The sequence below is a fragment of the Gymnogyps californianus genome, chromosome 3 (assembly GCF_018139145.2).
Source record: "Gymnogyps californianus isolate 813 chromosome 3, ASM1813914v2, whole genome shotgun sequence".
Lineage (NCBI taxonomy): Eukaryota > Metazoa > Chordata > Aves > Accipitriformes > Cathartidae > Gymnogyps > Gymnogyps californianus.
The window spans coordinates 31,142,490-31,160,812 of record NC_059473.1 but is presented as its reverse complement, the minus strand read 5'-3'; the positions used below and the strand labels follow the sequence as shown (position 1 = coordinate 31,160,812).

The following is an 18,323-nucleotide window of genomic DNA, read 5'->3' as shown; positions in this document are numbered from 1 at the left end:
AACTCTGAGTGTGAATGATTATTAGGAAATATTTCAGCATTTTTACCTATAGGTATGGGCTGAGACAGTGTACTGCATGGACGGGCAAAGACAGGATGAATCATGCACTGTCTCCTTTCATTCAGTAATTGAAGCTTGAGCCTGCACCCACTGAGACCACAAGCAGCTATCCAGCTGACTCCAAGGTCCAGCCTAGCATGATTCATTTCTTTCTCATATCCGCCTTATGCTTCCCATCTGTGCTCTCTTGCAGTACTGTCCAGCCTACTCTGCTGTTCTTCCAAACAACTGTCATCTCCTCTTGTGGCTATGGCCTCCTTTGTCTTGACTTGCAACTAGACTTCCACTGATACACCAGTCTTAATGCTGGGTCCAGTCCCTGAGAGCAGCACGCATCTCCACTCAGATTATCATTAGCTCCTAATATGAGCTCCTAGTTCTTCCAGCTGTTTCTGCTAGCATTTAAACTCATCCACAGTAAAGATCCTTAATCATGTGAGAATTGCCAGAAGCATATAATCTACTCACTCTCCAAAGACCAGTAACAAACATACAGACTGAGAGCACTTCCCAGAACACCGACAAAGCCGCGTCTCCTACAGTCAGGCTCCTTTTTTTGTCTCCAAGATAAATTATTTGACAGAGCTCTGTTAGGGAGTCCATCAGAGGAGTAACAACAGTGTAATCTAGTCATGTCTGCATCACAGTGCTAGTCTGAGGAAGAGTTGCTTGCCATCACCTTGAACACTAACTCTATTCTCTGTTTCCTAAGTGTTTCAAAGCAGTGTCAAGAGTGATTGTGCTTGTCACCACAGAAGCAGCAACAATTGTAATTCTAGCCAAAAAAACAAATGGATTTGAAATATATTTCTGCAATGTGAACAACCCAAGAGTCAAAATTTCATTCTTTGTGAATCACGTTTGGTGTTATCCAAGATGCAGCACTTAACTCCCACAAGTAGACTGCTCCACATCACTTGGTTGTGTGTGCCTGCTGGATCTAAAGCGCTTATCTACTCTCATCCACCCCAAAAATGCTACTGCATAGCGACATGGCCAGTGCAATGCAGCCAGATGCCTAGCAGGATGGTACAGTGGGGAGCAGCCCTTCACACTTTAAGAAGGTGAGAGCACCTGTGAGGATGTGTAGGGAGGTGATTTCTGTTCCACATCATCTGCCTTCAGGAGCTATTAATGCTTGTTACTGCAGCAGCCCTTAGCCAGCTGGAAAGACCCGCTCCTCTGAGACAGCTCAGCCTTCAGCAGTGAATACAGGGCTATTACCGTGACAAAGGGTTCCCCCGCTGCCTTTCCTTTCTGGCAGGTGACGTTTAGTCATTGTTCTATGTTATGACACCACCCTGCATGCAGTAGCTTGACAATTTGCGGGCAGATTAGATCGAAGATTCTGCAAGCTGTATCCTGACTGCAATAATTTCATTTGATGCAAACCTTCGATACAGAAATGAAGAACAAACTGCCACGTGTTCCCATCCACCTGAGCTCAGCCACTTGCTCTTTTGAATGAGGCAACAGATTTACATCTCAAAGGCTGTCTTTGCATGCAAACTGGTAGTTAACTGGAGTCCAGGGACCAGCTTTAAATTTCCAAGCTTCAGGTCTCACAGGGGCTGAAATGGCCACTAAGCTTCTTTATTTACAAATGCAGCATTAGAGTGAAAATTTCTGGAAGCGACACAGAAATACCACAAGCTACCTTCTATACTAAATGGAGCAGTCAAAACATTACTTGAAATACTACAAGATAGATGGTTCCTTTATGCGAAGTGGGGCCCGGCTCACTGGTGAGGAAACAGCTCTTTCCCAGCTGGGAGAAGCAAGCCACCATCTTTTAGGCACTAAGGCCACCACTGATAAGGGTGACATAAAAATGCTTCTGTTGGAAGGGCACCTTTTGGGTTTTCTTGTACCCACTCTCAAAACACGTATTACTGGCTATAGTCAAAGAAAGGACTTCTAAGTTTTCATATTCCAGCCCAGTCAAGTATAAATTCCTATTTTCTGTCTCTGGTATGAATAAATGTCCTGCTTCCTTCTTCATGACTGTGTACACTTTATCACTTGCCCAAGACTTACTGAGCATCTGAGGAAATGCTAGTATTTGGTACCCTCTGTCATTCTCTGGGTACCACTGGCAGTGCAACAGGTTCTCTCCATCTCTTGGCAAAGGATCTACAGACTGCTTAACAAAGAGCATTGCTAGCTGCTGCCTATTTCCTTCACAAGTGAGTGTTCAACACACACGTGCCTGTTTGCATGTCCCAGATTTCAAGAAATGGCATGTGCTCTTTGAAGACCATCCATGCCAACAGATTATCAGACCACAAAGTTTCACGTCCTGCTCCAGCAATGAGAAATATCCAGAAGCCTCAGGAATGGGGGAGGCAATCCAAAATGCCCAGTATTGATATAAGGCCAAGACTCCTCTTGACTTTTTAAATTCATCATTGATAGAAAATAAAATAAACCAAGCTGGAGAGTGTAGATCAAAAGCTAGTATCCCCCTGAGGACATTCAGATGAAGAGAAATGGGGAATTTGGTGATCCTTAGCCTGCACCAGAAAAGCCTAGGACAGAGCTTGCTATACCAGGAGGCTTAGCAGGACGACTGCTGGCTTCTTAACTTCAATAGTAACATTTCAAAGGGGACCAAACCAGCTCACTTTACCATTTCTATCTCCAGTGTGAAGTGTTCCTAATCCCTCCTAGTAAGTAAACACTGCAGGGCAGCCATCTTTGCAGTACACCTTTATTCTCCTCAGTAATAGCTATGTAATAAAGGACTCCCGCCTGCTCCCCCTTGCCAGGTTCCAGCTTTTCATACTGCTTTGTGTCACTGTAGAAAGCCACAAAAATCAGCAGTGCTTAAGGAGCTCAAGAACTCAAGCAGTAAATGGGGAAGTTCTAAATTTGAAATTCTAAAATTTGAAAGCACTTTTTTTTTAAAAACAAAAAATAAAGAAAAAATAAAGAATTGCTTCAACAACCAGTGCTGCGTCACGAGACAGTATCTGATCCCAGCTATTCTGGCAATGTCAGTAACGATGTCTTCCAAACCTGATAAACACCTTTAATATCAGAGCTAATAACTTGAGGGGGCTTAGGATTGCTAAAAGCTTCGGGAAGGAAGAGCATTTAAATACCCGTGTGTAAGCTGTGCGAATACAAGCTGTGCTGGGTGAGCTGAGGGGCAGCAGGGGAGCGCCCGGCTGTGCCCTTGGCTACTGCCGGGGTGCCTGCTGTGCAGCTGTGCGGCCACCGGCCAGCTGGGGTTGAAGACTCCAGCCCACTGGCCCTGACGACATGTTCTCGTGGAACAAAGCCCATCTCCTCTAACACAGCTTTTTCCCAGGAATTGGCCTGTACAGAATAAAATAAATAAATCGCAAGCGTTTTGTGAAGGGGAAAAAAAAAGTTCCTGCTGTACATAACTCAGGGGAGCAGATGTTTTTCCATTAGCTCACTGTTCTCTGCTACACTGGCTCTCTACATTTCTTGTTCGTGGCATGTTCATTATAATATTTTTTTCCTAGGGCAAACTTTAGCATGTTACTGAGACAGCAGGTAGCCCACTCCAGCCCCACTGTGAGTACATGGAATAGTTATCCTAGTCATTTTTCTTTAAATGCTCCTTTAAATTAGCCTTAGGTCTACCTGGTGAGGTTCACAGACTGTGCTTAGCAGGCATTTAGCCAATCTTAGATCAAATTACCAGACCTACTTTGCTGTGAGTGGCCATATTTGGTAAAGTATTGGGTTAGTCAAGAAGCTAAATTGTCAGATATAAAGTACTAGTAAAGACAAACAAAGTGGACATTGTAGTTAAAAGTAAAGCTTAAAATAATATAGCAACAGGAGCTGCAATATTAGAACTCTTATTAAAACTCGCTTGCAGCATTCTAAAATGCTCCGTATAAATAGAGCATACAGTTATTACTGCCTGGAAATATAATCACACATACTTCAGATAAGAAATCACTCCAGTTACCCAAAGAGCTTAAAACTATTAAAACTATTTCTTTTCAGTACTGACATGCTTTGCTCTCTGGGTCAAAAGTGATCTTATAAAAATGTCAAATGAAGGTAAATTTTGGTCATAAATTTGAACCATTTCAAGTGCATTTTCCTTAGCCAAACAGCATGACTGTATTTTCTAAACAGAAAGGAGGACTACTGGCATGACTTTAAAAAGGAAATAAGGGGTAGAAATAGTTCCTAGGTCAGAGATTTCTCTTGGGAACATAAGCAGCATTATCACCAGTAATCTCTAGGATTCCCTTTGCAGCTCTTCCTGCAACAAGAGGTAGAAGGAGTTAACAAGCTTTACCAATGCCACAGAAGTTCCTTCTCTTCTCTCAAAGTTGAATTCAAGCTCTCAGTCATGAAAAGTAGAACAAAGAGGAGAAATGAGCATACGGATTGCATAAAGACCACCTGTCCTGGAGCTGCACCACCGCAGCATGGGCACTGCAGCACCCTTCCTGAGTACTCCCTGAAATGAGCTGTTTCTCAAACTTGGGACCAAGAATAATGTTTAGGCTTATTAATGTTAAAGCCTAATGAGATGACTCTCTCCTTTTAAGAAGCCATTACATTTCAAGAGGACTGGGGGGGTTATTGTTAAAAGGGACCAGACAAGCTGTGTCTTTGCTGCAGAACACTTGAAAACAGAGTATGCCTATTAGTATTCCAAGCATGCCTGCTGCAGGGAGTGGACAACCTCTCCAGTCTTTGAGGACAGCAGACCTTGTGCTCTTCCAAAGCTAATTGTGACCACCTGCAGGGAAAACAGAAATATATGGAAGCCCACTGAAGAAATGTTCTAAGTTCCCTGCTGCAGATGACTGTACTCCCAGCTGGTCCTACAAGAGATGGCTGGACATAAGATTAACAGTGAGAATTCACAGTTTTATTTGGAAGTGTGAAAGAGAAGAAGAGGACTCTTTCTAGGGACCACAGATCCATCAATTAGCTCTTTGGTTGCTTCCAGGAAGCTACAAAAAATGAGCTTGCCAAAGTTCACTAAGCATTGCTGCTGCAGGGAAAGACAAGGTGCAGCATCCATTATAGTGCAGCACATTTGGACTTAGCAGCTGCACTTCCAAAGCTGCTGCTTTATTATCTTCCCTACATAACTGTGCTGGTCATAAACCCAGAAAAGTTACAGATAAAACCACTGAGTCTATGCCCTCTTATGCGTGAGATAAGTATCTTTATCACAGCACAAAAGAGATTAACTATTTGCACAGGGTTCTCAGCCTCACCTTCAGCCACTGTTAAAGGAATGCACATACTCTCATGCGCTCATTGTGAGACCCATGAGGAGTGCAACAAGGGCTCTCCAGCTCCCAGGGACTGAGGATGCTTCTGCACAAGGCAGGAACTCCTATTGCAGCTGCAGGTGGAGGATGATACAGTAAGGATTACCCTATGTAAGCACCATCTGATAGCTACCACCCACTAACGGTCCCTTTTGCAAGTGTATGTGCTGGCTTTGTGGCCTGGCCTGGCTGCTGGAGGGCTGTAAGAACAGCCTGACATAGCTGTGGGATAGCTGGTTTTGGATACCCCTTTCCAATCTAAGTGCAGAAAGCTCTACCCGGATCAGTTGGTTGGTACCATTAGTTTTCATGCCTTGGGATATGAAGAGGCACGGGAACTGCAATGGCTCTAATGGAACCCAGACACGATTGCAGCCTGGTGTTCTAAATCCATACCCACACAGAGAGACATGGCCAGCTGTGTCCTGTTAGTGTCTGAAAAGGACAGATGCTTTGTTATAAATTTACTGTAGTACGAGGTTAGGAAATTGTAATAATTTTATCTAAAGATCTGTGACTCACACTAAAAAGGTTAAAGTGCTAATGACAACAAAAACAACAATACGCGAGTCATTTCCCAAAGGCAGATTAACATTTTTTCCCTTTAGACATAGGACACTGAGGTATGAAAAAGTTAGGGAACTTGCCTAGAGTCACAAGATGAGTCATTGACTGAAAAAGGACAAGTCCAAGCTAAATCTGATAGAAATCTACAGCATACTGGTGCAGCTCTTTCATAAATATGAAGGGACTCCAGACACAGGCGTCAGAATGTTACGCTAACCTCCCGTTGCTTTCCACAGCTGTTAATTTTGGGGTGAGCTGTAACGCAAAAGCATGTGACTACCTCAACTGTTTTTAACCACGCATTCTGTTTAATTTGTTGTTTATGAAACATCTCTATTTTGGAAGTTAATAACTACTTATGAGTATACCTGTTCCTCCCTTCCCCTCCTTCCAGATGGGAAAGATTCTAGTACAGAGGGCCAGCGATACCCTTTTGGACTATTCCACTCACTAAGCCCAGTGTAAGATCTGACCCACTTCAAAGAAGTCCTCTAATTATTCAGGCACTGTGCCCTTCTCCACAGAGAGTAAAGACTACCCCAATATACTTGCATCTCTGCTCATCCCTCAGGATACCAGAATGCAGCAAGTTCCACACTACTGCGAGAAGAGAATGGGCAGTACCTCACCAAGAGCTCATTAAGCGACATCCATAACAATAACTGACTTCAGTAACGAAATTACAAAACAGTCACAATATGTATTTTCAGAATATCAATCCTGATTCAAGTCCAGTTAAAAGTAAGCATGAAACAAAACAAAGATTTAAAAAATGATAGAACAGGACAGAAAAGTTACAGCTTATAAAAATAGATTCTATCTAAAAATTAATTAACACCTTTGAGAAAGGCACTCGATTTACACTGAAAAGTAATCGTACCAATTCACAGCTAGGTCACAGCAAGCACTAGGTCTTTATTGCTCTTGTCTTTTCACACAGCAGCAAAAATGTAAACTGCCTAGAGCTATCTGCAGGATGATGGACAACAGACACCTAACTTCTCATCACAATAAACTGGGTTTTTTGCTCCCCAGCAGCCTCCTCTGCAGCCTTAAATCAGGAGCATAAACTGAATAAAGCAAAATCTTGCTAGTGATTTTGAAGCCCACAGCACATCATTGAAATTTACATACACACAAGCCATTAAGTGAACACGTGATTAACTTAGAGGATGATGCATTCCATAAGGTAAATTCTTTTGTTCTTTAATAGTTAGTCAAATTGTAACAAAAAAAGTCACATATTTTGTACCAGAACTGAAGTCTAATTGGTAGGAAATGGCCCACAAAAACAGCTATAAAAATCTTTGCTGAGAAGTAGGGTGAGACTGGCAGGTTTTATGTGAGAATTGTCAATTGTACAGATTAGCTAAATGAGAATTTGAAAGGTTCTCCTGCATACAGAATAGCAAATTATCAGCAAGGTTCCAGTGCGCTCTGCTTTTTTTTTTCCGTTGCAAATGGTAGCAGACATCTAAGAAGCAATCACAGCACTCAAACGTAATTTCAGGCGCACAACTGTGGGCCCAGTTGTGGAAAAAAAGCTGTGTCGCTTAAGAGCAAAATTGCAGGGTCAGAACTCTTTCTATCAGTCCTGAAATGCTGGAATGCAAATGGCAGAATGTGCTGGGCAACTCTGTTCCTCACCAAGTGTCCTACATAAAACCCTTTCATGAGTTTGGAGATCGCCTCTGGGTAGAGTTCCTCCTCACTGTTCTCTTTTCCCTTTATGCGCTCTGCTGTACCATCTCTGCATGAGTGTCTCAAAGTGACAGGCAACCTACAAGTCCTCGGGAGATTCACACAGTCAAGGATAAAATGAGTGGAGGACTTGCTCTTTTTAATAATTTTCACTTAAACCTCAGCAAAGATTGGAAAGTTCCCGGTCTAAATAACATTTAATACATGGTTTTCCCAGTCTTATTACAGGGAAGCACCTAGGAAAAGGAGAATGAAAATAATTACCCCTACCAACTACCACTTGTTAATGAATAACAACCTACCCTCTTCTTTTAAAACCATATTTTAGTGATGACTGAAGTTTTCTGTGTGTTATGGAAAAATTGAGGTGAGCTGAAAAAATTGTACTACTCCAGTATTTTTTTTGTTATATTGAATCAAATAAGTGGTATTTCAAAAATCGGCTGGGATAGATAGGCAGATTTTCTGCTGGAATAAGGTGATTTTCAGCTACTGATTTCAACTACACCATTAATACTTATGTCATCTTATTCACCACTGGAGGGAAAAAGGAACTCCAGGTGGTCCAGGACTTACCAGCTTGTAGCCAAATTTGTTCAAGAGCTGTCCACAGCTGCATAGGTCCTTGCTTCATTGTGCTGCTCTGCATAGTTATTTCAGACATGGCCTGTTCCAGTCTTGATGCAGCAAGGGAAGAGGCTCGCTGTGATCCTATGGAGCAACCAAACCAGAACGATAATGCATTTTATACTTCTGTAGGATATTTCTTCGACTCATTAAGGCAGCAGGTCTGATTCTCCACTCACTGCATCAGTTTTATGTAATAAGAACTCCACTGAATTCTGGTGTGACCAACTGGAGAACCACGTTTTATGAAAGGTTAATTTACTGAAAAAAACCCACTAAATTACCCAAGGGCTGCAGCTCAAACAAGCGAATTAAGAGACAGACAGTAATTTTATAAAGGTCTGCTTAGCATTCATCAAGGAAGCAACCGTATTTTGCTTATCTGGAAAGCAGAGCTCTACCATCAAATATTTCCCACGAATACTTATCAGTAACCTGTTTTATAAGCACACTGTCACCATACAATTACAAAATATCGCTCACTAATGTAAAATCTTAGTACAGCATTACAGAGTAGCTTGGCACCATTCACACAGCACACACATTTCAAGTGACATGAATATTGTTCTGCTGGTTTAGAGGCAGTGTGGTTTTTCATTTAACCTTGGGGAAGAGAGAGCTCAGTGCTTTGACTATATTAACCTTTAGTATGCGCTGTAACATTTACGCAAGAATAAAGTATTTGGCACCCACATCTCTGGGAGAAAACATCACATCAAAAGCTACTCCCAGGAAGAACGCATGGGCAGAGACCACGTTCTCCAGTACAGCAAGTGAGATTATACTGGTGAGCCAACCTCTCAGAGGGGTACCAAGAGGATGGTAACAAAATAAGAAGCTACAAAATGAGATTTCAGAGTTGGCTTTGTAAAGCTTTGGGAAATAAATATTTTAATATACGTAGGTTTAATGTGACTTTAAGGTTGATAAGCTCTTTCTTTGGAGAGCTGTTGTGACTGAAGCACTTGTGCTGATTAGCATTACTCTTCAATCTATCCTTACAGGCTGACCTTGTAGACCACAAGATCCTGGAGTTAAAATCCTGCTTTCTCTCTCCGCAGCCACCCTGAGGGAGCAGCAGAGCCTAGGAACAGGTACTCGGAGAAGCTGGGACGGCTCTCGGCAAAGGAAGGGACAGAAGGGCAAAAAACCTGTCACGGGGCATATGTATTAAGTGATCTCTCTGAGAGGGGCAGCATTCTTTTCCAGCTGGAGTGTGCTGAAGAGAGGATTGCCAAACCACACCTCCTCACCAGCAGAACATCACCCCGGGGCCATGACGCCGGCAGGCAGAGCAGCATGGTCCCCTGGCCGTGATTCCCTGGCCGACTCTCCTCTGAATGCTGAGCTGGGACCCAGCCTTCTGCCAGGCACGAGGGGAGGCACATTTCCACCCCACGCTCCTTCGCAAAGACACCTGTGCGGCGTGGGGCAGGATACGGCCCGCGGCTTTTACCAAACCCGAGGCAGCGCTGCCTGCCCCTGAGAGCCTCATGGCTAGGGAGAGGTCACAAGTGCAACTCGAAGCCTAAAACTGCTATGGGAAATATTTGTCCCATTATCTGAGCACTAACTAATGTCATTCATTTTAAGCAGCAGAACTTCAAAACAGCCCTGCAGCGCAGGCGCCTCCCACAGCTCCCTCGGAAAATGCAAATGTGCTCTTCCTAGATGCATTTCTTAAATTCCTACATATTTTCAAAGACATTCCCGATCTAATGTTCCAAGAGATGACAGTGCAGTAATGTAGCAATTACAGCTTTAATGGTATGGTAAAAGCCATTCTGCTTTACATGAAGAATTTATTATATTTAACAGTTTATTTAATAGATCCATCTTCAGCCTGTTTCACTGCACAGGATTCCTCCCCCTGCCCTGCCCACTCATGCTCCTCTCCCCCATCCCTCCCCTCCACCTGGGAGAAATTTCACCGAAACTCCCAGGAATTCAAGTCAGACAAGGGTTGTTTAACACAGGGAAAACTACCAGGCACTCACCCCCAGCCATCCGAAACATGGACAGCTTCTTTGCAGTGCAGAGGCAACAAGAAAAAGGCCAGCTAGTGATGTTCTTTGGAGCACTTTGAAGTTAGGGCAGACCTCTTGCCTTCTAGATTAACAAACCTGAAAAAATTACATGGGCTTTGGGGATTTTGCAGTCAGCCTAACCAGATTCTTATATTAGCACTCCTAATCATGTTAGTATGCTTTGAAAGCAACTTTCAGTATCACATTTCTCTGCCAAGACTGCCCTCTTTCAGAGAGGCTTTCTGGACCTGTGTTTCTTGCAAACACCCGTATGTAACACTGGTCTGATTGCATTAGGTGAGCACATGGGCTGGTGTTTTATTCACATTCTCACAGAGCTCAGGGAAATCCTCTTTTCCTTGCAAGTCAATCCAAGGAGACCATGTCACTGTAAAGCACCTTTGTGCCTTTTGGAGAGGTTCACACATTGCTGTGAGGCTGAACAGCCACTTAGGATCTACTAAAGCATCCTTCCCTCACAAAGCAGGCTTTACAGGAATATCACTATGAGCTAGTTGCACTCAAAGGAACAGGAGTTAGCCACTCCTCTTTTCCTTCTCTTCATTAGCCAGGTAGTTGCCAAGAGGGGAAAGCCTGCGATTTGAGACTGATCTTGCCCAGTGCTGTGTGCTTCAATCTGCACAGCCATAAAAAGGGAACCCAAGTTACTTAGCAATTTACAGTAGAGGCTCTTTGCATTTAACAGCCTTTGGCATTCCAGTCCTTTGATGTTTATTTTCTTTTCCATTTCAACCTACATAAGGAAGCAAACCACACTAGGCAGAGACCATTCAATCTCTTCCCATCCCCGTCTGGCCTCAGACACAGATATGCTCCTTGTTCTAGACACACACACGCCAGATGAAAAGGCTCTCTCCATCCCAGCCCATACCTGCACGTTTGCTACTGCTGTTCTTACCCATCTCTGCTGGACCGCTCACAAGAACGCTCCTTAAAGCTTGTCTGCCCAAATAAACTCTGTAAGAGAAGGTCTTTCCCAGCCTGGCCTTTCTGGACTGAAAGGGGCTCAGCCACAGCTCTGAACCTCAGGCAAGCAATGTGCTGACCCTGGGGGTGGGCTGAAGGCTACCAGAGCCAGAGCTGTCTCCCAAGAGAGGAGAGGTAGGCATGTATCGCACTGGTATCACTCTGACCTCAGGGTGGTGGTGGGAGTCAAAAAAACTTCAAGCAACATTAAAAAAAAGGCTCTGAATGTCTCATTATAAAATATCTCTTCCTAAAGAAATGTAGATCTTTATATGCTAAAAAAACCCCACAAAACCTGTCTCACAGAACTTTAATGTCATGCCTCAAAATGCATGCAAATGTTGGCATAAGAAGATATCACATCAATTTGTTATTTTAGTGTAGTCTCTTTCTCTTTTTAACAGCTCCACTAGACAGAATATAAACTTCACATTTCACAATAAAGCCCTCCACACATTTTGGAAAGAAATCATAAAAATAACAAAATTCATTTTGTTATGATGAGCTCTGCATATAAGCCATACAAAATATATCTAGATAATTTTAAAGCACCGTTCTAGGGTTGCTATAAGACCAAGAAGGACCAATTTTAATATTTTGCATCTATGAAAAAACTGCTATCAAAATAGAAATGTACCTCAGTAGATTTACTAGGCTTATAAGAAACACAGAATTCCCTAGCCTAAATCACTTCAGGCAAGAGCATTATAAGATAAGACTAAATCAGAAAAAGAATGAAACAGCAAGGCAGCTGACTGATATTGGTGAATTTAGTTAGGAACACTGCTTCAGTTAGAAGAAGATGAAGAAAATAAAGAGGAATTAATCTTCCTGGCAGCAAACCTAAAATTCTGGCACAGCACATAATCTCATTGTGGTCTAACTGAGGGAGAGACCAGCGTCAAACCCAGCTGCAGTAATCCCCCCTTCAGTGACGAGCCCAGAGATCACAGAGCACCTGTGCATTACAGTGATACTGCTGCACGCTCCCTGGGGATTTCACGATGGAAACCAGAGCCTGCTCCAGAATGATGCAAAAAAATCAGACCCCCTCCCTCCTTCAAAGCAGCCAGCCACAGCCGCAGCTCTGGGGAGGCACAAGGGCAAGAGGGGCTAGAGCTGTACTCTCCAATCTCACCTCCTACTGTCTTCAAAGAGGCTCCAAACCGGGACAAACCCAGCTGCCTCCTTTCTGCAGATGGAGAACAGCAGCACCTACAGCCTGCAGAGCAGCGAGCCACAGACCCTTGCTGAAACCAGTGGTAGTCCTGCACTAAGGTGGATGGTGTAATTTCAGTATGAGCCCCATCCTTACGTCCGTTGTGGGTGCAACCATGTTAGCATGGAAACCTAGATTCTCGAAGTGGAAGAGGAATGAATTTCTTGGCTAAAACCAAACTGCATTCAGTGCAAATCACTTTATGTGTGTGAAAAGCTGGTTTAAAGCTTGTATTTTACATTAATTTGCTCTTTCTGGCAGGCAGTACCACGGCATACAGCACTTTCTGCTGAACTACAGCTGCTCCATTGCATGTTGGCTGCTAGAACTGGGCTAAGAGCAGGCTGGAACAGATACCCAACCCAAGTGCTTTTTGAGGAGGGCACTACATAGAGACCAAACGTGCCTGAGCTTTGCTGTGACTCTGGAGGAGGTGCTGCAGATCTGCAGCAGAGGAGCGAGCAGGAGGCAGGAGTGAAGTCTTAGAAGGGTGGCACCCCAGCACATCAAAATATTACAGGCTCTGCTGGTGACAATTTGGTCTCAAAATCTCAAACCATGCTGTGAAGTGGGTGTAGCCCAAACCTGGCCACACTCCTTTCTCCAGACAATTAGAAAGCAAGGCAAAGGATCTCCAGAAGAGCATGGGATCCACACGCAGAATGCCTTTTACATACCATTAAGCACCAGCTGGAGTTGAAGGGGCAGGGATCAGTCCAGGCTCAGCCTTACAGTCTAGGCACCATAAGCCACTCACTGTTTCAGCAGCAGAGTGGGAATTGGATGGATAACAAAAGTACTGTGGCAAATAATATTTTTGGGGTTTTATTGCTTTCCTTGTAATGCCTAGTGGCTGATGGATTCTGCAAACTACCTACAGTGTTTTTCAAACCATTTTCATATATTCACTGAAACTGAAAGTCCATTTTACTGCCCATTATCAGGGATGATAGGATATATTTCACAAATCTTCACAATTATCTTCAAGTGACGACTATCCTAAATGATTTTGTATCACCAGAAAACTTTCATGTCATATCCACTCCCTTTTCCAGATAATTTTTAATATGCCAAACAGCACATATTCGTTTAGTATATCCTCTTCATCTATCTGTGCTGAATTTGGCCTGTTCTCTTTAATCAAGCCGAAGACTATAGAACACTGCCATATAAACAATGAGACAAAGGACCTATACAAAACACAAAGATTCATCTCAGCAAAGGGTAATAAAAGGGAAATGGAATAAACAGATTAAAAATTACATAAATGTGTGTATAGAATCAGTAAGATTACAATATCATAAAGACACACCCTAAGGGTTTAACACTACAAACAAAAGAGCAGACACACTGAATAATATTTTGATGTTTGAATGTTTGTGTTCTCAAGACCTAGCCTTGCAATGCTTTTTAACCATTGGTGGGTGTAAATGGGGGTTAAATTAACCCATAAGAACTTGTCCTCCATCTCAGTCGTATATGCTGAGCATGTGACTTCCATTTTACTAATTCCAAATGTTCAAGATTAAGACTCAGACAAACCCCAATTCCCTAGCCCCAAAGCATGAGACTTAAGTGTTAGTTTTTTAAAAATTAAGCTTTTATATTCTTCTTGTCCAATTTCTGAGTCTGAGGTTCATTTTTTTTTTTTGCAAGTGTTTCTTCTACATCCACAAGGCTAGAAAGTTGCTTCCCTAAAAAAACCTCCAAGTTAAAAGGCAAGTTTCTCACATAATCATCTGATTTTGAGAGTTAAGGTTTTAAAGGAAGCACCAAATATCACGAGACTTATGATAAAATCACAAGTCAGCACCACTCTCTGAAAGCTTCCTTTCCCCTTCCTGCCAAGATTAGCTTTGATGTCTCAGTTATTTCCATCTGACTGTATCTGTTACTGTGAATGTGTATTTATCATATAATAAACCATCACAAGGTTTATGTACAAATTCCAAAGCAAATCACCCTCTAATAGGAGCTGACACTCTCAGCTTTCCAAAACCACAATAGCAGCTGGCTTGATCAGGGCATCTAAAAAGGATTAAGTTCGGGGGGGAGAAGAAGCAGGAAAAAAAAAAGGACTGAATTATACAGTTCTTGCAGAAGTATAGTGAACTCCCATTAATACCTTTCATACTCGTCTCAGCTTTGTAAAAGAAAGCAGGAACTCATCTCTGTTTTATGCATGGGGAAGCCAAGGCACAGACAAACCACAGTGACACATTCTGCAGCAGAGATGGCCCTGGAGACAGATCTGGACCTCCTGACCACCAGCCCAGCAACATGCACGCAGCCCCACCCTCACTGAAGAAAATAAAACATTCCTCTCTTGCAAAAGCATGCATTTAGGATAGGAAAGCACAAATCTTGTTTCCTCACCAGAATCAGTATCACGAGCATCTGGGAGCGTGAGATGCAGTCCATTATGCTTTTTGATCACCGGTGTTTCGGTCACACTACTTCCTTTCTCAGAGCCACTGTAAAGAAACAAAACCATGTTACCTGGCCACCTTTCAGCAGAGACACAACATTCCCCTCTAAGCAGGCAACAGTCTCATCTCGCTGCCCCTAGAACCGAAAACTCAAGCTTTCCAGTTGCAGGCAATCAGCTTCTTGAATGTGTTAACACCCCCACCCTGCCAATGGACAGGAAACTCAGAGTGCCCAGCAAGGGCTCCAGGGCACGTGCTGGTATCAGTTTATTTGGCTGTCGGAAGTCTTTGCAAACCACTGGACAAGGAACATGTTGGCAGCTAGAAGCCAGACCAGAGGAGGCCAACCAGCAGCCCCACACTCAGGAAGAACCACCATCCCTTGGGCTTGTCTGCAGAAGGATTTGTTCACAGGTCTGCTGTGCTGATCCTTTTGAAACAGACCAATTACCGCCTTCCACCCAGGTGCTAATTTCTTCATTTCAAAAGGATTATTTTCTCCTCTTCCACCTTTGTTCTCTTCAAACAGAGGAGGAAGATAAAAGCTACCACATGGCACCACTTTATGAAAGGAGGACTATCTGGTCTGCTCTTCTACTAGACTTCTGTCCTCACAGGAGAGGTCTTCCAAAGGGAAGCTCCAAAAAAAAAAAAAAGTGCCTAATGAAAAATCACTTAACGCAGATCTCCCGAGTCTTCCTGTCACCACATAGTCTGCCATCCCCCCAGGATCAGATGGTGATGATATCTCCTCTCATCATCCATTAAGGGACAAGATATCAAAAGGAAAAGTGACTGCCCTGGCTACTTTTTCTGGCACACTTCCAAGCCTGCAGCTCAGCCTTTGGACAATACTCCTCCTAGGAAACAAGCTGTCACAGAGTCATGATTGCTGTGGATGCCCCGTCTTCCAGTCTGATCAGTCTTTTGGTAGGGATTACACAGGATTCCCTTGAATTTGCATCAATCTAGCCGAAGAATTAGCTTGGGACTGCTATTTGGTTTCAAACATGATTATTCTGTTATCACAGAAAACAATAGCAAAAGATAAACCAAGTCTTGTCCTTTCCAGCTAACAATCTAGGACTGAAAGCCACTTACTGTCGTTCATCATAGTGGTAATCATATTTACAATAGCTAATTCACCTTTTACTCGGGCTTTGGGATCAAACATTATGGTTTCTGTTGATGGACCCTGAATTCTTGGGCATTTGACTGGCAAATCTCCGGCCCTGACTGGGCCTCCCTGTCTTCCATACTGGTTTCCACACTGATACCCCATTTGAGACTATCATGTGGTGACAGATACAAGGGAAGATTAAATTCTCTGTTCTGTGCCTCAGCCTTGCCTAGCCAGGATTAACCCAAGTGTAAGTGCCCTGGCTGGGGGCTGCTGGTGGAACCGTGGGGGCATTTCTGTCTCACTGGTGCGTTGCATACGCAGGAACACGGCAGCTGCACTTCAAAATATTACTCCCATGAGGCAAGCGCTGCTTTCATGCAGCAGCCATCACCACGAAGTCACTGTTCAGGCACAAGGCTGAACACTGGCTTATACACTATACTCCTACACAAAGGACAGGTGAGGAGATTGGTGGATGGCTAAGTTTGGCCACAGCAAAAACTGACCACAGGAGAGCAGCATTCAGAGAAGGCTAGATGAGATGGCCTCAGTTAAGAAAATGCAGCTCAGTACAGTCAACAGCACAGCCTTTTAACTCAGAAAACAGACTGAAATCCCAGCCTGAAAACCAAGTGGACTGCATTGTGCAGAAGAGCCACTCCCAACGGCTTTATTATCCTGGAGAAGGGCTGAAAATGAACTACTCCTTCAAAGCTGCAGTACAAGGCCTCCAGCCAAGAAAGCTTTTCCATGCACCATGGAAGGGACAGTAACCAGATGATTTGCCTTCCGCATACAGCACTGGAAGGGCTGACAGTGGGACACGTTGCCACTCCACTGCCCATGTTTTTAAAAGGTAGTTGAGACAGTGGATAAAATGGTGACAAAAATTGCTGAAGGAAAACACTTGATTGTGAGAGATTGCAGAGGCACCAGTTTATCAGAGAAAAGACAAGAGGAGACTTGAGCACGGCATATGAATAGCTGCTTGGGGAGAAAATATTGGGCCCTGAAAGACTCCTCAGTCTAGCAGAGGCACAGTAAGACTGGAAAGCCGGGAAACTTAGGCCAAACAAATGCAACCAAATGTAACTAAAGTGCAATTTAATTGTGTAGGCGATTAGCTGCTGATTGAACTAGTAAAGAGCGTTGGGTGCAACAGCTCTCAACTTTATGTAAATACAGGCTTCTCTTTTCCAAGAGGCCCTAAAAAATGTCTGTGTCCAAGTCTCACTGATAAGAATTCCCCTTAAGTTCCTTTGCAAGCCCAACCTGGAATATTTTATGTATTTGTTAGCTGATACTGCCGCAATTTGCTTAATACAAGGGGCTTCCTGGCTCACTGAATCCAGTCTAAAACTGCAGGTACCAAGTTCATTCTTGTTACCTTTCAAGCAGTACTTCCCAATAGAAAATGCTTTATGACATGTTTTTTGAGAAAGCCAAAAAGTCCCACTGGGAACAGCAGTGAAATACACATTAAAGTTCCTAAAAGCAAAAGCAAAGCAATTTGTTTTGTTTAGCCTTCTACGGCTAAAGCTTATCAAAAGCCTCTAAAGCTATCACATCCTGGGTTTTTAAGTGTAACAGCCAAAGCACAGCTTGGGATCCAAATGCAGTCCAAATGGCTGAACTATTTGTCTGTTTTCCAATGTACTCTTTTCAGTCTCAGGCTTGCAGCCCCCCCCTTGCAAGAGTAAATCTTACTCAGTCATAATTGTTCAGTGTGGATTTGATCAGCTTCATGAGGACTACTCATGGGTATAAAGATTATTCATGTGAGAGGTACACCATTGAATCCTTAGCTAAAGAGATTAAGGCCTAAGGAAATCAATGATTCCACCCTGTAAGAGACCATTTTTCTGCTGCTATGTAAATACCTTGATTTTTGTGTTTGGTCTGCTGCTCATTAGCTAAACCAACAAGGAATTACTAATAATCCCTCAAGGACAACTTGTATATAGACATGCATCATTCTGTACATATACTTCTGGTGTTTATAAAGCTTATGTAAATGCATACAGAAACTGGGGAACAATACAAGCTTCATCAGCCTGCTGTCATGACTGTTGCCATCAAGCATGCTGTCCTTCCCATCAAACACAACCTCTATGGACATTACAGGTGAGAGAAGTCTTGGAATAACATTCCCAAGACAGTTGTACAGTGCTGTCATGATTAGGACAATATCCAAAGGGTGTGGGAAGGAAGAAAACCCAACCTGGTAACTTTCACACTTTCTAAACTTTTCCTTTCGGGGGGAAGCAGATGAGAGGGAGGGAACAAACAGGGAACCTAGCA

At 43.3% G+C, this 18,323-nt stretch overlaps 1 protein-coding gene across 2 annotated transcripts in view; it reads right to left on the bottom strand.

Annotated features, from left to right (window-relative positions):
- The window catches only part of TTC7A (tetratricopeptide repeat domain 7A), a 173,301-nt gene that overhangs the window by 38,191 nt on the left and 116,787 nt on the right, over positions 1 to 18,323 (bottom strand). For both annotated transcript variants that reach the window (XM_050893907.1, XM_050893908.1), the window contains exons 17-18: positions 14,847 to 14,944; positions 8,187 to 8,321 (exon numbers count right to left, since the gene is read on the bottom strand). In XM_050893907.1, coding sequence (XP_050749864.1) covers positions 8,187 to 8,321; positions 14,847 to 14,944 — 233 coding nt within the window. The remainder of the gene's footprint in view (positions 1 to 8,186; positions 8,322 to 14,846; positions 14,945 to 18,323) is intronic.